Source organism: Carettochelys insculpta, chromosome 5 (genome assembly GCF_033958435.1).
Source record: "Carettochelys insculpta isolate YL-2023 chromosome 5, ASM3395843v1, whole genome shotgun sequence".
Classification (NCBI taxonomy): Eukaryota; Metazoa; Chordata; order Testudines; family Carettochelyidae; genus Carettochelys; species Carettochelys insculpta.
The window spans coordinates 10,916,900-10,938,182 of record NC_134141.1 but is presented as its reverse complement, the minus strand read 5'-3'; the positions used below and the strand labels follow the sequence as shown (position 1 = coordinate 10,938,182).

The 21,283-nt window shown below is 44.6% G+C and overlaps 1 protein-coding gene across 4 annotated transcripts in view; it reads right to left on the bottom strand.

Moving 5' to 3' along the window:
- The window catches only part of PALM2AKAP2 (PALM2 and AKAP2 fusion), a 350,798-nt gene that overhangs the window by 271,596 nt on the left and 57,919 nt on the right, over positions 1–21,283 (bottom strand). For all 4 annotated transcript variants that reach the window (XM_074994658.1, XM_074994660.1, XM_074994661.1 and 1 more), the window contains exon 2: positions 15,304–15,384. In XM_074994658.1, the coding sequence (XP_074850759.1) occupies positions 15,304–15,384 (81 nt within the window). The remainder of the gene's footprint in view (positions 1–15,303; positions 15,385–21,283) is intronic.

Below are 21,283 nucleotides of genomic sequence, written 5' to 3'. Positions count from 1 at the left end.
TATGAGATGGGACACGGGAAAGAGGAGCCCTAAATCGCTTTGCCAGAACCCTGCCACAAAGACAACAAAGTCAGAAAAGGATCTGATCTCAAAGCCTTAACCTCCCTCTTTCTCCCTCACACTCAGTTAATATGAGAAAAAAAAAAAAACGGTTTGAGATGCTGCAGCCAAACATTAAATCTTTGAGACCTAATTATTCTCAGAATGATGCTTCTGAGACGTGCCCTCTGGACAAGAGGGGACAAGTCTTTGCATTTAAAATAGTCCCTGAATCATGGAGTAGCACAACCAAAACCTCCGACAACACTTTGACAGTATGGCCCTTCCAGTGAATATGTTGAAAGCAAAGTTTGATCTATGTGTTAGGGATAACCGGGAGCATTCAGAGGTGTCTTTCAGAACTCACTCCCAAAACAAACTTTTTGGAGCTGCTGATGTCCAAGAATGAACAGAACCCAGCTCTGTTCCTTGCTGGCTTGGTGAATTTTACAGTGGGGATGGGGCAGGAGAACTTCAAAGGTATGAACACCAGACTTGCATACTTACTGGTCACGAGGACTTCATGTGGAAATAGAGGTGATCTAATGGGCAGCAGCTGGGACAAAAACCACAAAGAAACCCCAAAACTGTACTGCTTTGGGGCTTTAGCACAGGGGCTCAGGGTTTCAGCCAGACACGTTCAGAGTTATGGACCATTGCAGAGTTATGGACAACCTTCATTGCTGACGTGTCTGTAACTGAGGTTCTCCTGTAACAGCATTTTTGCCTGTCAGTCAAAATTTAATTTAATGAGACTCAGGAGGCCCCATTTGGAGCATCAGAATCAACTTGCGCTTGTGGACATAACAACATTACCTAAATGGTAAAACTTACAAGCAAAAAACACACCAAAACCCTTAGCAATCACAAAATAAAATAAATCTGGGATTCCTCCCATTTCCTTCCCACTCAGCACCAGTGGGGTCTCTAAGTCGCATCTTATACACTGCTCTCCCACACGCCCTGCGCCAGCTGTCTCTGTTTATGCAGGAGTCCCTGTGCTAAGCAGCTACTGGATTTGGTTCTCAGCTCCGGCAAAGCGCTGAGTAGGGCGAGTACTGGTGTTGCAGGGATACTGGTTCCTCTGCCACCAGTCCGTCCCCAGACTTCCAAAGCAGGAGAGGATGGATGGTTTTTCTGGAAGTGGGGTGAGCAGCTGCTTTGGTGATGGGTACCATTAAACATTCCTTGATAAATCTTCACATGCAAAGAGGATTTCTGGATATACTTTGGATACAGCAAGCAGATTGCTGCCACATGTATCTGTGCCGGCAGGTACACAGGCTGCTCCGGAATGCCAGCCTGGCAGTGTGCCCAAAATCACCCAGTGTGGCTCAGATGACAGAGTTCTTTTATAACTTGCAGTTTTCATGTGAAATCTAAGTGTGTGCGGAGCCTTGTAGAAGAGGAGCTAGGTGGCCGCTGGCAAAAGGGAGCAGAGCTCCCACTTCCTCTACTGAACAGCTGCAGCTGACTGGTGGAAGACAACTCACTCCTGTACAGGGCAGACACTGAGTTTTGCAATGCTAGTGTGATAAGGGACACCATTATTTGTGTTGAGTCAATCTCTCCTTCAGTGTGTTAACTACGTAATGTGCTTATTCTCTTCTAAAGAGAAAAACTCTAAACCATGCACTTATGCCCCACCCTTGTCCTCATTAGGAAAGGAAGCTGTGTTTCAAAGCCATGTAGTGTAGACACAGTTTCGCAGTTTGAACACATATTGGAGTAAAACCTGCCTTAGAGACCACCTTGGAAGAGAGCCCACCTGTCATGAGTGACAACTTGCAGAAGCTACAGAACACCAGTGTGCCCTGTCATGCAAACCTCAGAAAAGAGATCACCTAATTCAAACGACTTCTGCTAATTCCCATGAGTGGTCACCCTGGCTTGTCACTATAGCTAGTTGAAGGCACAGTCCACCTTAGCCTCTCACTTCAAAGCAGCGCAGACAAGTTAACACACATTTAAATCTGTTTATTTAGAGTTTTTCAACTGAGGGACTGAATATTTCTTAACGTAGATGAAAAAGCTGTAGCAAAAAATGTTTTATTTTTTTTCACCCAGCCGTCATGTTGATCAGTGCTTGTACTAAGTGCAAAATGAGGATTAAAATCACATTAGGTAATTTGCTGTCAATTATGACCTAATTTCGAAGTTTTAGGGTTGATGCACACACAGATTTTGTAGCAGTTTAGCTATGTCAGGTAGGAGGTTGATCAGGTGGGGTCACAGAGGACTCCCCAGGGATATTCTCTCGTATGCTGATTATGCACTGACACCTACCTTCTTGCTCTCTGGGGATCTGTACCACCCAGTTCAGATATTCTGGTCTGCTCCAGCTAAGGCACAGAGTGGAGGTTACCACCCCTTGCAGAGCACTGCTGTTTAACTATTTAACGACAGCTTGGGGAGGATGCAGTGCATGGGCACAGCACCTAGGAAATCAACCCCCGCAGAAGGTATAAAAGCCTCAAATAAATCTCTCTCTCTCTGTGCCAAAGATTTGCACAGGAAGGGCTCATTAGGTAAGCCCCCTTTACCAATGCAAGGGCGATATGCACAGTGATAGCCCTTTCTAGGTAATAACAGTTTACACTGGGCTTGATTATAAATAAAAGAGTGTTTTTAATCAAAACAGCACGATTTAAGTGGTTGTAAGTAAAAACAGGCAGAACAAAGTGTGTTGTCAAACAAGAGAGAGAACACACAGCTAATTCTATTCTTGTGAGTTCTCACCCTAACAGCTGCCTTTAAGTGAAAGCTTCAAATCAGGAATGATTTTACCCTGACACAGTTCTCCAGTAAACTGAAAAGCACTTCTGTTTCTCTTTAGGGTGTGTCAGGCCATTTCCAAGACAGGTTGGAAACCAAAAAATGAAGGAACCTCTGGTCCTCTTTATACCCTTCCATTGGAGAGGGAATTCCATTGTTTCAAGGTGGAGATTGTCACACGAATGAATCACATGTCCTGTCTTTTTTAGATCAGCAGCCATTGCCTACTTGTAGACAGCAAAGTTATTCAGATGTGCACTGACATCCATTAAGACCCTTTGTCAACTAAGTACTGCTAACCCCTCACAAGTCATACACTCACAATAGCGCAGCCACATCTCCTGTTGAGGTCTTCATGGAGACAAACATTTGGACAAATATACGGACAATACTTCAACTACAAAAATGATGCCTGCGCACAAATAAGATTTGCAGAGCCAGCAAATTATACCATTGAAAAGGATAGGTTATCAGACATTTTTGCAAAGTATCTCAGAGTTATTCATATTTATATTCACAACCCATTCTCCATAAAGCCTGGGGTGGGGTGTTCCATCACAAGCACTGCCCTTCGTTTGGAAACAGTTATGCTGGTATCTCTTGTATGTGTATAGCACATTCCCCTTCCTGTGTGGGAATCCTTTATACCAGTATTAGCATGATTCTACCACTATACTCCATAGTGGGGGGGAGCTATACCATTCCAGCCATATTGGTATTGTTAAAATAGTGTAACTTTCTCATGTAGGCAAATCCTCAATATCTCTACTGGAAGAATGGGGAGTGTTTTGGAAGAAAAAATAGATATTCACAGAGATGCATACATGTAACTCTGGGGCTCTAATGTGCCTTCTACTTTTTTCCATCCTTGGGTAGAATAAATTTTGTTATTTTGTTATGTGCACCAAGGTGTTTGGAAATGTGCACCACCAATAGACGCACACGCAGCTGGCTGTAGGTGGTTGTGGGCCCTTTGCTAATCAGCTAGGTGGCACCTGAATCTCTCCTGAGCTGCTGCTCAAATGCTCAGCTTGCAGGGAACACTGGTCTCATGCACAAAAATAAGTGTTTGAACATTACATGTGTCACAGGATGTTACTAGTAACATCTCTTATGACTATAACTGAAAGAGATGACAAAAAAAAGCTGTCTTTTTTGTCTGTTATAGTTGGTGCATTTGACAGTCTTTAATTAACGAGTCAATCAATCACTTATCTCTGTTTATTCCTTCTACACAACAACAGGGGGAAAAGAGATAACTAAAGTAACAGGAAACATGACTGTAAATATTACAAAAAATGGCAGGGGGAGTAAGGCATTATGAACAGAATTTCAAATTATTTATGTCCTGTTCTTGACATCAGCTAGGGTTTGACTACGGAGCAGATCACAGAAAGTGTCCTTTCTTGTGCCAACTCAATATGAGAGACTTATGGGTCCAAATCACCCCTTACAACTGCACCTACACGTAACTAGAATGGCGTATAAAACCAGCAACCACACCTGAGAAGTTTGGTGGTTGAATATCTAAGCGATCTACACATTCAACAGCGGTTCACACACAAATCTGAAGTTTGCTCATGTGAACACATCGGTGAAACATCGATAGCTGTCTTTATGGGGCCACTTTGAAAACAGGCCTGTTACTTTGTGGTCTTACAGTAAATTTCCTGTGGCCAGATCATACATTAGTGTAATTCCCAGTGTAATTCCAAGTGTAACTTTTTCCAACACAGCTAAATTGCTCATGCCATATGGTTAAATATCATATTGCTTTCTAAAACATATGAATTGAGTGAACAGTTATAATAGCTATACAAAAAGGAGAAGATAAAACCAGAAACTAAGAACTAATATAAATCTCCGTGAGCAAGAAAGCAGGAGCAATCTCTTTCATCTCGCTCCTCCAGAGCTTTCATCCAACCCAAAGGCCTGAAGATTACATACATCTGAAGTGGGATACATGTAGAGGAATCTTAGCTACACCTCAATTGACAATGAGAGATTATTTTAACATTTATACTAAGGCTTAAAATTGTGGACTTAAGGGAAATTACTTGTAGCCAAGGCTGAAAAATATGCCCTGACCCCTGTGTATCAATTTTTTTAAACTCAAAAATAAATTTGAATGAAGCATAAATAATTGTACTGAAATCTAATTTTCAGCCAGGTTCTCAGTATGTCTCATGTGGATGGGGCAAAGTTGCCTTACACATTCATGTGGTGGTATGGCAGAATGATGACTCCATGTCAATCCCAGAGATTCAGAGATGTGATATTTTTGAAAATGGTGGATAATAACTTTTAGGAGAACTAATGATGGGCAAACGTTGAAAATTTGGGAGTTTGGATTCAATCAAGATGAGCATGTTAAAATTCGAATGCCAGAGCATCAGTTGGATTAAGTTGACAGGTGTTTATCCAAATCTCAGTTGAAGTGGAGATGGCTTTGGCCCCAAATCCAAGAGCTGAATGCCACTGTTCCATGGGGAATTTCAGACCTGGAGAAATCTCATGTCTAATCTCAACTTCCTTATGCTGCACAAGTGGACTGAAAACTTTACTGCAGCCTCCCTCACAGATTATTTGCATTTCTGCTTCCTCTTTGAGCCAGAAGTTTGTTTATTTCTTTCTTTTTTGAATTTAAATACTCATTCCAGATGTGCTTCTGGAAAGAAAAATGAGCCAAAGAACTCTTCTGTGCAGATACTATTCTGTTCCACAATAAAAGCAATATTATTTCACAATACAGTCACTTCTCTTTCGGAATACTGAGCACACAGGGAGTTATTCGGGCATTGCTACAGTGGAATAGTTATTGTGGCTGCGTTCCCTGTGTAGAAAAGCTCTAAGTTTTCACACCTGCAGGGAAGCTTAGAAACATTGGGACAGGTCCTAAACTGATTTAAATTAGCAGAACTGTGCTGACGTTGAGGGTGTGGGAGACCCCCAGCTAGGCACAGTGTGGTTGCATGTCATCTTGCACAGGAGCTTGCAGCACAGAGGGTGGGTGGTTAGGCCCAGACGGGGCTCAGCCTCCCCTCACAAACTCTCTCAGCCTCACAGGTGTAGCCATGGGTGGGCCACAGCTCGAGCATTTAGCACTGGGCACTGTGGTAAAAGTGAGGCTGTCGTGTGGGGTGTTGTGCCTTGGTGCATGGAGTCCTGATGCCCCAGGTCTCAGCCTGCTCTCCGCTATCACATATGGGGTGTGTACCTGGCAACCTCCACCAATAAAACCCATGGACACAGGCTTTGCCAAATGGGGCAGAGCCCAGGAGGGGGAGCAAGAGCACTTGTGCCAGGTTACAACGCCATCCCGTTTGGCCCATCTGCCCTTCCCTGATGCCAGCTGGGAAGGTGCTCCACCATGATGTTCCCTACCCCCAGCTCTTATTCCTGCCTCCCCGCTGGCAGTCTGGGAGAATGGAGCTCTGACTGGTCGGTGCTTGGAGGGGTGGGGCTGGCCACAGTCAGATGGACTGTGGGAGCTGGTAGCCAATGGGAAGACTGTAAGCAGGGCCATGTGACATGGAGCTGAGCCCCTCGCCTGTACGAGTGATAGAGAAGGAGATGGACCAATGCCACAGTCACCTGCTTTGTAGGCGCCTACTCCCAGTCCCGGGCCCTCCTCCCTTCCCCATTGATACAGGCTCTGGCTCCATCCCACCCCACTCTAGTTATTCCCTTCCCATCGGTAGAGGTGAGCCCTGGTCCTCTCCCCACCCGGCAACAAAATATGTGCCAGCCAGAACCTCAGTGGCTCTCAGCTCCCAAGCTACCAGCCAATGGCAAGGCAATAAAGGAAGTGGCCATCATGGCCCAGAACCTGTGCCTGTGTGCATGGGGAAGGGGAGCCCAGCAGAGCAGTCTGATGCAGCAGCAGCTTTACTAAAAAACCCATCTCAATCTTGACTTTAATCACCATGGCTGGGGCTTGGGTTTGCTGGGCCTGGTTTAGGGTGACCAGAGTACAAGTGTGAAAAATTGGGATAGCGTGAGTGGAATATGCACCCTTATAAGACAAAGGCCTGAATAGAGAGACTGTTCCTATAAAACTGGGACATCAGGTCACCCCAGCCTGGGTGCTGACTGGGTGGGCTGTGGCCCCCTCAGACCCACATGGCTGCATCCCTGATTAGCCCCTTTGACTATTTTCACAGCAGCCTCTATCTCTCAGCATAGTGGGGCCATGAGGAAGCATCACCATTTGCCCGGGCTTGTCCTGAGGTGAGACATGGGGAAGGCAATGGGAGGCAGACACCACTGGGGACTTCGCAGACATGCTTTGGGTTGATCTCATCTCAGCTGACATTCGCCGGCCGCGGATCTGACCAAGGGCATCCCACTTGCATCCATAATTGCACTCCATGTTTGAGGTCTGGACCGTGGTGCCAATGGAATTCCCGCTCCCTCCTCCTATTGCCAAAAGCCTCTCTCTGAGCTGACCAAAGAAACACATTGCTTGATGTGTCTAAACCAGTTCACACTCCTTGGGCCTGCTACGATTCCTATTTCAATCAAAAGGAGCAAGATCCTGCCTTTAACTTGCTTCCATGATCCTAAGAGATGGTTAATCCACTTGAATTATGTGAAATGCTTTTAATTTTCCCTCCTGACTCCCTGGCAAAAGGCATTGTCACATGGGGCATAAAGTTCTTTCTTCCTGATCCATCAGGAAACTGCAATCTCAAACAGCCACCTGGCATGAGGAATCCAGCTGTACAGTACATAGGAAGATGATCTGTAAAAATACTCTCCAATTTAAATACCTCAGCTCCTGACAATACCATATATGAATGCTCCTTTCATCAGATACTGCTATTCGAAAGCTCAATGATACCAGCATAGTAAGAACATATGTTGCAGTTAGATATTCTGGGATGTAACATGTTCTTATTGAACTCGTGGGTACAAATATCACCTTAGAAAGTTTCAGAGACAGATACAAGCCCTGTGGTATGCTATTAATATGCAGATCAGACTACAGCCTGACTGAAAAATAAAACCGACTCAGAACAACTCATTTCAATAGGTGAGCATAGGAATGAATTATTCAAAACTGATTTGCGCCATTTCTCTCACTTGGTGTTGAACCCTGCCAACCAGGAATAGCAGCAGGCTATGTGCTTCAGGTGAGAGCGTCCAGCTCAGCAGGCCAAGGGCAAGGCTGACTAAGGCTGGCTGCTCTTCCTTCCTTCCTGCTGAAGTTGATCAAGCCGAAATCTCTTCATCCTCCCTGACCAAGGAGAGGGGGTCAATAATGTCAATGTGGCTGCTCAGGGTGCAAAGAAAACATTGTTTAACCCATTGGTGCCCTCATTGTTAACAAATTTATGTCCCTTCCTTTCAGAGCTGCTCAGACATCACTGGCCTGAAACTCACTCAGTGACTGTTCCAGAGGAGTCCACTACTCTGGGCACAATGACATCAGGAACTGCACAAATAGACGATAAATGAACACTCTACACCAAAGGGACGACAACTGACAGTAACTCAAGCGCTAACGTAATCAGGTCGGCACGCTGCCCAATAGAGCACCTTGCAATTACATCAGTGAACCTATCCAACAGATAGACCTGCAGAAACCTCGGGCTGAAACAAACCTTGAGGGGCCATCAAGTCCAGGCTAGTAAACCTAGTCCCCAACCATCCCTAAAAGATATGAGACTGATTTCTTATTATAAACCCTTCAGTGATGGGGATCCCACAGACTCCACTGGAAGTAGGGATTTAAAATCCCATTTCATTAGTTAACAGGTTAAACCAGGTGGACAGTGGGCTGCTCCAGCCCCTATGAGATAACTGTAACCAGTATAACAAGAAGTTAACATCTCCACATTAGACTCTGACAATGGGCCATATCCTCCTGTCTGATCTGATCTGGGCTTTCCTCTTTTGATGCATACTACTGGTAATGGGCCATTTCCACCCTGACTGAATAGACTTTGTCAGCTCTGGCCCTCCCTTTTACTGGGACCCCACTCTTTAAATACCCCTCTGAACCCCCGCCCCACTCATGCATCTGATGAAGAGGGTCTTTGCCCATGAAAGCTTATGCTCCAAAATATATGTTCGTCTATAAGATGCCCCAGGACTTTGTGTAAGTTTGTATTTTTGAGAACAACAAGGCTACCTCTTGGATACTTGTAACCAGTATGCCTCATCTGTTTAGTGTGAGACTTACTCGTTAACTGCTTAACCATTAACTTACCTATGTGGAAGCCTGTTCCAGAGCTTAATTACCCTGATAGTGAGAAAGCTTCTCTTAATATCTAAATCTCCCTTGCTGCAGATTATCAGTTACTTGTTGTCCCATCTTTGTTGCCCATGAACAATTAATCCCCAGAATCTATATATTCTGTACGTAAAGTCATGTACTGTACTTTGAACATTCTGTCGTAAGATTTTTAGGTACAGGATCAAGTTCTGAGCTACACTAATATAGCTTCATACAGAGAATGGTCCAGAGGTTGGGGAACTAGCCTGGGGGATAATGTTCAAGTCCATGGTCTGTCAAAGACCTCCTGTGTGACCCTGGGCAAATCACTTAATCTCTTTGTGTCCCACTTTCCCACATGTAACTAAAGAGAATTTGGTTCATTAAATGCATGAAAAATAACTTCATTCTAGTTATATTGCAGAGCAGGTCATACGTACTTTGCTTTGGAACAGAGAGCATGCATTAATGCTCATGAGAGTATGTAAAGCATTGACAAATAATTTTGCTGAATTAAAGTTTAGTTTAAGAATTTAATTTTCTAGACTAAGTAATTATTCATTTACAAAAGTTAGCTTCATATTTCCAAATTGTTGCTCATGTAAATGGTTTATGGTTGTTTGACAGATCTTTTTATAAGTGGGTATACGTAAGGATAGCTGTATGAGCATGTATTTAATAAAACTGATAATTTCTTCTCAGTGAAAGATGTTTCAACTAAATTCATGCAGTCACATAATCACTACATAATTAAACAAGTACCCCATCCAATAAAAGCTATATTATGTTGCAGATTGCGTGTTCATTCCCTACATTTCTCAAAAACCCTATTTACCCAAAAGGTCCATAATACTGATACCTTTTGGTTCAAGAATTGTATTAAATTCATGTATTCCAACAACTAATGGCACTAAAGTGAAGCCATTTTTCATTCCGTTTGTAAGTTCAATATTACAGTGTTCAGTTATATACAATTAGTAGCAGTCACCACATAACATTACTGTACGATGTTTCATAAGTTCTGGTTAACTGAATAGAGAGGCAGTTAGATCTCGGAAGAAATGCGACCATAGCTGTAATACAGATCTTATTAGAAATTGTGGCGATCATCTATAAATAGAAGACTCATTCTACTAAAGATTGACTAAATAACTTAAATGCAGCTGCTATCCACAGAGAGCATACAAACCCACATCAGCCTACACTCACAAACATCATTACATGGTGCCAAAACATTCCCTAGCATCTCAAGACGATTAAAGTTAATTCTTGATTGTTCTTTGAAACCAGAGCTTAGTTTAATGGATTGTAAAAATCCAAATTCCACCAGGTACCATCACCCCAGTTTATGATGACATATAAGCACAAGTCAGATGAACTGGGAAGCGCAAAGTTAAAGGCATGACACAGAATGACGAGACATCCTGCAGGATGTAAAAGAGGAAGGATTATCTTGGAGTTAAGGGGCACTCTTGAAGGTGTGTTTTGTACTGTGAGTCTAAACGGAGAAGAGCTTGCTGCACAGGGGGAGGCAGCTTTAACCATCTGTTTTGCCTTTCCAGTCCCAGGCTGCTCTGAGGCCTGAAGACATGTGCCCCTGACCACCACCTCCCTGGTGTGACTTGAGAATCAGGGGACTGGTAGGGATCTCGAGAGGTAATATAGTCAAGTCCCTCACACTGCTGGCAGGACTGAATATTTTCTACACCACCCCTGGCAGGTGTTTGTCCAACCTGCTCTTAAAAATCTCCAGTGATGCAGATTCCACATGATGTCCCTCTCCCTCGGTGCCTCCATTCTCCTTCAGCCAGATTTGGGACTTTTAAAGCCACTTCTTATTCCACTCTGGCTGTCCCTTCTACCAGGTGGAAAGAGACCAGAGCAATGGGCCAGGATCTCACTCTTAGGGCTTTTGCTCCCTGCTGTGCACAGACATTCTCTGGAAAGTTATAGTCTATACTTGTGCCTCAGTTTCCTCCTTTACAAAATAGGGACAAGATGTATTGAATGGTGAGAAGTGTTTGTAAAATACTTAGTGAAAAGCACCCATGCTAGGCATGCACTCACCAAGTCTAACTCTTGAGAGACAGATTGCGTAATATACTGCTTCAAATCACAGTCATCTCTCACACCCGGTCCCTCTGCATGAGCCATGCATATAACAAGGGAAAAGCGAATGAACTGAGCACACTGTGAGGCATTTGGCCAAAGATTAATTGCTTTCAGCCACCTGAGAACTGCAAGGAATGCTTATGGAGAGTTACCACTTTTATATTTTAATTCACTGTGACCAATTATGTGAGTTTATCCACATAGTTGTAGTCCAGCACGTTCAGGACCTGACCGGTGCCAAACCAGAGAATTTGCCAGACCAAGGGAAGTCAACATTGTCTCGTATCATTAACAACACTTCCACTGCTTACTGGGTTCTTTGAAGCCATTTTGGGTAAATTACAGCTAAAAAACAACAGCACAGAACACTGACAGCCAGGACTGGTGGCTGTAAACAAACTTTATGGGACCATGGGAAACTCAGCCACATCCATGAGAAGTGGTCACCCAGCTAACTAAAATCACGCCAGATCATGTATGTTGCCAGACAAGGCATGCAGGACTAGAGAGGTTCAACCTGTATTCCAAACCCTTATCTTTTTATGTAGCATATTTAATAAATTATGACAATATCTCACAGCAATGAACCAAAGAAGTATCATTACGGCGGAGGCTAAATTTCTGGGATAAACACCCCAGTTTTTATACTTACAAGATCAAGCCAGACATTGGAGTCACAGAATTAACCCAGATATTATAATCAAAGGCTTTTTTAGAGCAAAGTCTGCTAATTTTAACAATCTACAATGAAAAGTCGTATTGCTCCATACTGACGTTAATAATTCCGTGGCACTGTTCAAGGTTTGCTTAAACCAGCCTGAGGTTCTTTTGAGGCATGGAGAAATATCCTTTATGGGTTGAAGCCCATTTCATTTGTGTATTAAGACAAGTTTCTGTCTAGAGCCTCTGAAAGAGAGGGACTAGAGTACTTACCTACCTATGTCCTCCAATTTGGGGCCTATCCATAGCTGGCGTGAGTTGGTCTAGAACTGTGGATTCCAGTGGTCACACTAATTTGAACCAGCTGCAGGTCTGGCTGTGGGACCTTAAAAGATTATATGATGGCACCGAATCTTAAAGACTAACAGGTAATTAGATTCTCCGCCACCGCCTCCCCATAGTAGTTGAAGGAATCAGGCAGACCAGACAATATTTTGTGTGGCTGCCACTGGTTCCATATAACTAACCACCCCAGTCAATGAAGGGGACAAATAAAGTCTCCTGTCTCTGTATGCTCCCACGCAACGTACAGCGTCACCCTTTGTCATGGGGTTCTAGGGTCCACAAGCACTGCACCCCGTTGGCGGGCAGGGGTGATTCACTCAGCAGGTAGCATGAGAAGTTCATTAGTCGACAGAGGAGCAGCATGGCACACAGGTGTCAGTACAGCAGGTAGAGACAGTCATTCCAACCTATCTTGGGGAGAGGAGCCCAAGGGGTGTCTCATCTGGGGTCTAGCTTCCCCTTGGCACAGGCTGGCTGCCTTCCCTCTCTCTCCCCCTCCTTCCATCTCCCACCTCTGATTCAAAACCCAGCTTGGCTCCTCCATGCTCTTTGTTCAGGGACAGAGGTGTTACCTGTCAGCTTAGGTTACAGTCCCAGGGGGTCATCCTTAGCTTCACCTGTCACATACACATCCAGCCTGACTGTCTCTCTCTCTCTCTCTCACACACCCCCCGACAAACCCCACTCCATCACCCCCTTCCAACAGGGTCCACAACCCAATATGAGCTTCTGGTGCCAAGGCAGCATGTTATCTGGCTGTGCTCAGCTTTGGTAGCAACCAAAGCGATAGTCTTAATGTTTCTGGACAGCATGAAACAAGCGCTCACCAGAAATCTCCAGGTATTCATCCAGGGTCAACCCCCCAAGAAAACAAGTTAATCAGGTGAACCCTCTGTAAGGGTTCCTATCTGGGAATAAGATCTGTATGGAAACCTATTCCCTAAGGTTTCAGTTTTCAGATTTCTGTGCCTTCCTTTCATCCCTTCAAGGCAGGGCTTAGGAGTGGTAAGGACCATGTGTGGAATACCATGTGTAGAGGTATGTGGCACAGAACCAGGACAGCTGGCTCCCCTGCAAGAGGAGGCTAGGAGAGGATGTGACTGTGGTATTCACCTCACTTATTGTTTGGCAGAACAATGGCCACAGAGACTGTTGCAACCAGATCACAGGTTAGGGCAGCTGTTTGCCGCACCAGTTCTGTATTAGGGAAGCCTATTGTTCCCTCCCTTGGTCACTGGGCCAGGCTCAGCACTGGTGCAGGGATGGATCAAGGCCATCATCTGAATACATACGTTTCCTCATCCTAACCACAGAGATATTTCATATAACCATATGCTGTCTTAATTCTGACCTCTCTGACTTTCCTTTGACTGTTACTATTATTAGTCTTATTCCATCCAGGTGTCAAACAATGAAGGGAAAAACATAAGCAATTATCCCATGCACCATTTGGGGAATAAGTGCAATGGTCCTGATCCTCAATGGGTGTAAATCAGCATTGTATGACTGAAGTCAACATAGGGACACCACTTTACACTGGCGGTGTATCTGACCCACTAACACTACCACATACAGTGCTACTTCTTCTGAGGGTGATGATATTCTTAAATCTTACTAAATACACAAAACAAAAATACAATGGAAAAATGAGGTAGTCAGAAGCCAGCTTTCCAAAAATACCAATTGTTCGGATTTCATGGAAAGTCCAAGTCGGTTTGCTTGGAATCAGTCAGCATGGTGAAGCAGAGCATCTGGATCGTGCTAAGGAAGCGCCAGAGATGCAGGTGATTTTCCCAGCCAGAGTGTGATCCTGCAGGCCCTGCCTGGCGCATTAGCTTGTGAAAGCCAGAAGTCATTTTCTGTTTGGGATCTAATGGCAGCCTGAGCAAAATGGCAACTCCTGTTGCCCCACAGGAATGCAATCACGTTATCTCCTGACAATGCAGGAGACAACGTGTGTCACCACTGGGTTTGTGGTGACAGTGACGGAGCATTTGCTGAGGCTGCAATCAATTACTTGGACTTAAATTCATTATGTCTGTCTCCCACAGCACAATTTGCAGAATATTATGATGGAAACTTAGAGCTACAGGAAAGGAACCCTGCCTGTAGCACAATTAGAAGTCTGCGCTTTGAGCATGTGCATATACGGAATGTATTACACACACACAGTGCACTCTAAATGCTCTGTGTGTGTGTGTGTGTGTGTGTGTGTGTGTGTGTGTTACACCCCCCCATAATTATTGTGTGTGATTTATATATAACGCGCACACAGAGGACAGTACAATAATTTTAAATTTAATTCCCCCATGTTTGATGCAAGGACAGATCAAATCTTTTATTCGGGGGGTAATCCCATTGAATTCCACATGATCTCTTGTCTAAGTCCAGTAAGATTTGGCCATAAATACAGAGTTGTTCTTTTCTTCACTGGATACAAAAGCATCATGTGTTTTTGTGTGTGTGCGCATGCGTCTTTTCCCCTCTTTCTCACATGCATACAAGTATAAAAGCAATCTTTCTACTTGCAGCAAACAAAAATAAATTGGGCTGATTTTTAGTTGGGCTGCAGCTGTCACAGATTTCAGGGGGTGCTGGGATTGGTTTGTGCATTGGAAAAAAATCAGGAGATTATATATACGTAAAAATTAGATACACCTGTACACACACTTTCTGCAGAGGGGTATGTATAAGATTTATAGAGTCATATAGGCTTTATAATTGCACATGGCAATTAAACCTTTGCACACAACTAAACACACATGCTTCAGTACTAGAGTGACTGATACTGTGGAAATCTAAGCCAGCTATATAGAGAACAAGATCTCTTTCAATCCAGGCAATGCACACCCATATTTACAGCGACTGGCATCTTACCATTTTGTGTGATAAACAGCAGCACGTAATAATATTACAAATGCAGCCCCTTCTGACTGTCTGCTACCTAAGCCATTTCCCTAACAATGTCCTGTATGTGACAAAGACATAGGGTGAGGAACAAGCAGGACATGATCAGCTGGAAAAGACAGGCTCCGGCAAGTGAAAGCTGCTGCATGACGGAGCAGGTTCTTTCCAGCTTCCAGACGTGTGATCTGCATGTCTAATAATGAACAGATTTAGTCAAGCCATCATCTCTGGCTTCAGTCCCTTACCTTGAAATGCTGTAGTTGAAGAATCTGGTCTTCAAGCTGTTGTCTCTTGCCTTCTATTTCTGTCTGCCTTTTCCTTTTTTCCTTGGGAAAAGAAAGAGAGAGCACGTCAGAGCGATGGGTGCCTTACGGACTGCCGATTCTTAAAAGAGAATTTAAGCAGCCAAGCACATCTGTACAGATGTCACCAAAGCCATCCGCAGACATTCCACCTGCTTCTCTGGCCATGGACATACAGCATCCTTACAACATGTCAGCTCAGCACTAGCTACTTGTTCACTGAGGAGGAGAAATTCTCACATGCAGCCATGGGAGCAGTGACTGAGTACACAGAGTGGGAAGGGGAAATAACCAGGCATACTAGCTGCCAGTGGAGTTAAAGGGACACAGATACCCTTGTCTGTATTTACCTATATTTTGCAAGGTTGCATGAAGGCTCTCGTGGTGCAAAGAATGACACCACCGCTGTCAAGAACCAGAGGGGTAGCCGTATTAGTCTGTATCTTCAAACACAACAAGAAGTCCTGTGGCACCTTATAGACTAACATATAGTTTGGAGCATAAGATTTCATGGACAAAGCAGGTCTTTGTCCATGAAAGCTTATGCTCCAAAATCTCTCTCAGTCTATAAGGTGCCACAGGACCTCTTAGTGTCAATTGCATGACTGATAAAACACTAAGATTACAGACTGCGTCCTTCTCCCATTGAAGTCCCTGACAAGACTCCACCTGAGTTCAATGGGAACAAGCACCTCTTCAAAGCACTGTATTAACCCACCCGCCAGCTTCAGTGCGGAGTCATTGAAAACACAAATGAAAAACAAGCCCTTTAAGCAGCTGACAACCGTGGCAGAGAAAGCCTCAGACTGAGGTGCCTGACCTGCTTTTGCCCCTTTAAAAGGGTCCCTGGCAGCTGATCTAGTCCATTAGCAAGTGGCTGTGTGTGCAGAGTTTCCCAGAGACTCTGGCACTTCAGCCAGTCTATAGCTGCAACGTTCACTTCTCCATGCTGTGGAGTCTTCTGTCCTTCCTTCTCCCTGCAGCAAAGGGCTACCAGCCTCCTTCTCATAACCCCACCGATCGCCCCTCCCAGCTTTCCCTCCCACCATTGACCGAAATGTGCTATTGGCCACTTTTCTGCCCACCCCCCGACCTGGGCTGCCCCAGAGCAGTATCCACTTCGCTAATAGGTTGGGCAAATGGGAAATTATGAGGAGCTGGATGCAGAAAGACACAAGTATCCACGTGGCAATTTTAATGGGCCTATTTTTCACATTCCTACACCTGCAAAGCCGTGTATATCTTAGTTACCAGGTGTCCCAAATTTGCAAACCTTAAAGAAAGCCATAAAAACTTCTAAAAGTGACCTCAAGTAGTTTTTCTATACCAAAAAAAGTCACACTTTGTATTCTGGGACATAGCAATGACAGACACCAGTTCTGAGTGTCCGACAGAGATCCTGGGAATTCCCCTCTTTTACACCTCTCATTTCTAGTCCAGTAGGGTTGTAGAAAAAAGATGATACTTATTTGGGACTGAATCTCACCCATTGTGGGTCTTTGACTGGGTAATTCTGAGGGAAAAAAATCTATGTTTATAAGATAGAGGAAAAATGTGTTTGAAACAGGTTGATTTAAAAAAAATAAATACAAGAAGAAGAAGATGCTGCAGCTGCTGCCAGGAACCACTCAGGGGTTTCAGGCTAAGTTTAGACTGAGGTTACTATTGCAGGATACAGAGGCATCCTGAAATAACAACTTCATAGCTTTTCCCCATGCTCAAAATAGCAGCGCTGTTTTGAGTGCGGTATTCCAGTTCTGCTATTCCTTTTCTTGAGAGGGGTACCAGAGCCTTTGAAATAGGTCCGTATTTCAAGATAATTTATGCTATTTGATTTGCACGAAGCATGCAGATTATTTCGAGATACAAATGCAGTGTAAATGTCACCTCAGATGTTTAAACTAATAATGAAAGATCTGGATTAATGAATAGAGGGCAGATAAGGTGGTCAAACAATAAAGAAAATATATGTGACTTTGTAATTTGTTACTTATATATCTTCCTTACATTCTTAGTGAATTATACATGCATGCTTTCTCTGCTCGCTCTCTCTGAACAAAATTATATAAGTATATTAAGGTCAGTGAAAAACTTCCTAATTGTTTTGATGGAAGACTAGGTTTTAACTAAATATACTTTCTTGGAAAGTGCTTGTTTTCTGCAGAAAATTAAATTTTTTTCATAAAAGAATTAAACATCAAAGGAAAACACTTCATTTTACAGGATACCTTGCTGTGGTGCTCATGAGAAATGTAGTTCATTTTCCTTCCGTTCCCATTCTCCTCTATGATCTGCCCCACTTCCAGCTAGACTGTCTCTTTCAAGATGCACCACAGTCCGGGATTCCCGTGAGGCAACTGTACCCCTTCCTAAGGCAGAGTAAGGTGTGTTTGGGGAGATGGAGTTCAGTCAGGAAGTCCAGACTACAGAGGAGATCTGGAGAAGGGATAGCTCAGGGGTATGAGCATTGGCCTGCTAAACACAAAGTTGTGAGCTCAGTCCTTGAGGGATCTGGGGCAAACAGATTTAAAAAAAAATTCTGGGATGATGATGACGAGGACTGGTCCTGTTGTGAGGGGAGGGAACTGGACTTGATGACCTCTGAAGGTCCCTTCCAGCTCTATGAGATAGAAAGGAACAGGCACCCAAACTAAAACTCCCATGAGGCACTGCAGTGAACTATCCAAATAGTACTACAGGTTGTCCCTCAAAAACCAGGATTCTCTGGTCCATGGATGCTACCAGACCAGAAAACCCCAGACAGGAGCCTGGCTGTGGCAGTGGAGCCATAGCTGGGGCCAGAGTCCTTGATGGCAGCTGCAGAGCCATGGAGCTGTGGTTGGGGCCAGAGTTGTGGTCTATGGCTGCATCTGGAGCCAAAGCCCATAACCAGCAGCAATGGGTTCGGGGCAGGGGGCTTTGGTAGGCACCATCCAGGCCAGGGCTAGATCAGGCACAGGCAGGCTGGGGGACGGTGACAGAAGACCTCCCCCAGGTCCAGCAAATCCCCTTTTTCAGGGCTGGTCAGGTCCTGAGGGTGCCAGACCGGGGTGGGGAATCCAACCTGCATTTACATTTAGGGCTGAAATATTTTGGTTTCTGATTTTCAATTAAAAAGTTAAAATTGGTGGGATTCCTTACCTACACTGCCCTGGCAATGTCAAAGAGCCTTGTGATTAGGGTAAGGTCAGGTGGCCAGGTGTCGGGGGTTTGACCAGAACGCCCAGTGGAAGAGGGATCCCGGCAGCTCCAATCAGTACCATTGATTGGCTGTTAAAAGTCTGGTTGGTTGTGCAGCAGGTGCCTGTGTGTTCGAGGTGTGTGGAGAGGCCAAAGAAGCTCCACAAATTGCTTCCACCCTGAGCACTGGCTCCACGTCTCCCATTGGCCAGGAACCACAGCCAATCAGAGAAGCGGGGACTCTGCCTTCAGATGGAGGCAGTACGCAGAACCTCCCCAGTCCCCTGCCTAGGAGCTGCAGGGAGCTGGAGTTTCCTGGAGATGCCTTTAATAAGCATCACCCAGACACCCCCCCACTGCCTCCCATGCCCCTTCCCATGTTCCAAACCCTGGAGCCACAGCCCAGAGTCCCACCTCCTCCTCAGCCTGGAACTAATCCTGCACCCCAAATTCATCCCAGAGCCTAAGCCCCCAGCCAGATCCCTCACCCCTTGTACCCCAACCCCCTGCTCCAGCCTGGTGAAAATGAGGGGCAGGAGATGAAGTGAGGGGCAGAATAGGGCAGGGCAGAGAGCAGTTTTGTGCCATCAGAAAGTTGGCTACCTTAGTGTAAATATAACTTACACCCACTCTCAGGGCCCTTTACTTTGCCAGCTCGCAAGTCTTTGTGTAAATGAGTAGGATTAAAAGTGGGTAATTAGCAGAGAGGGAATTTCCAGCAAACTGAGCAGCTGACTGGAGACTTTCCTGACAATGAGATTTGTCAAGCTGTGGCACAGTTTTCCAAGAGAAGCAGCGAAAAACTTCCATTTGGTAATTCTGTGTGAATTTCTCAAAAGTACTAGACAACATATAATACATTCAGAGCAATCCCATATTGGCACAGAGTGGTTCTTTCCATTTCTAGTTCCTGTGATAATTACATGCAATAAATATGTAGTGCAGGCTCCTCTATGTACATATTTTAATGTTATGCCCTTTAAACATTGGACATACAAAATCTGTACTGAGTAATTTTGCAGCTACCTGAACTGCGACATACAAATGCTCATTTGTGTTTGCAAATAGGTGTGCACCAGAAAGTTGTGTGTGCACTTTTTGGGGAGCTGGGAAGTCCTTTATATAAAAGGGTTTTCCACTGGATATTTCTTCCTTTTAGCATTTTTGAATGAAAAGGAAAATGGATGGCTCAGGGTTTACAAAAATAATATTCTTCTTGTGATTTTGGACACTGGGGAAATAACACTGCAGCTTTATAGAGCCTGGAAGTCAGATGATCCAGTTCTGTTTTTTTTTTTTCTGTCTTGGGCTTTCTTTGCTAAAACAGCCTGGTTTTTTATTTATAAACAGTACACGTAGTACACACGAAGGCATCCTTCAGTCTGCATAAACTATGGATCGCGCCCTTTATAGTTTCAACTGAGGACTTCATTTACAGCGTCTACTGTGATTATGAAGACCCACACGAGAGTGACAGTCCTTGCTGCATCTCTTGCAGAAAACAGTAGATTAAAGTAATTGGGGTTGCCTCTGTTAATAGCACCTATATTCTAAGAAGAAGAAGAATTCTCCCGTTCTTGTCAAGTGAGTTTCTCCTGTTCTGATTTGATTTGAGTTGCAGTTTGCATCCTGTTACCTGGAAGCAAACACCCTGGGTTAACCTGAAATACCCATTTCCTGCATTTAATTGGCCTATTTTTTTCCCCATTGCAAAGAAAGCACTTAAATAAAACATATAATATACATCACTAAGTTAGTTTCCTTGTCTGATTGTGTCATGCCTCATAATGGATATGACAGGAGATCCTGATCAAACAGACGAAAAATGCCTTTTTTTGTAAGAAAGCTAAGCACTCAGAGTATTTCCCCCCTCAGACAACAACAGAGCAGGCACTAAAACACCTGCACTACTTATTAGTGGGCATCTATGGAATTATATCAGGATATTCATCTTGTTGCCCAGTTTTTAGTCATCCGGACTGCATATTTCCTTCACCCAGGCTTCAACTCTGGGCCTAAGATATTGAGTGAGGTATGTCATGGTAGATATTTCCTTTCTAAGACTGTAGGACTCAGGAGGATTGGTAATTGGCTATAGGAGCCAGTCACATTTAGGTCACTAGTTTAAATCCAGTCCACATTGCTCACATGCAATGAAAGCTCTTACTAAAACATAGCTATTACAGGCCCATACACAGGAATTTCTGTGGGTTGTGGCAAGGTCAGTACCGCTCCTGGGCCCCAGACCGCTGTTTGGTCCACAGTTCCATGACTTGGGGCCCACTTGCCCTTGCTGGGGTTTGGGCTTCAGTCCCTTGGTTCAAAGGGCAGAGGGTAGGAGCCCCCAGTTCAACTGAGCTGAGTAACCAGTCCCTCCTATCCCACAGCTGAGCCCTGAGGTGACCAGGGGCAGGGAGCCCAAACATTCCCTGCAGGAGCTCCTCACCTCTCTTGCTGTCTCTGACGTTGCTGGTATTCTCCTCGGCTGCTCTGTGACTCTCTCCTGGTCTGCTCTAATCTCCTCACTTCTTCCCAACCTCCTCTTCCACTCTTCTCCTCCTCCCTACTGGGGGAAGGCTTTTAAAATGGCTGTAGCAGCCTCTTCCCTGCTGCTCCCATTCTACCTGTGCTAACTGAGCAGCCAGGGCTGTTTCTGCTTTTTAGACCTGCCTCTCTCCTCTTGCAAGGTAGCCTTCTGGCCTGACCTTGTCACAGGGTGTGGGTGTCTGATGTGGGCTTTTTT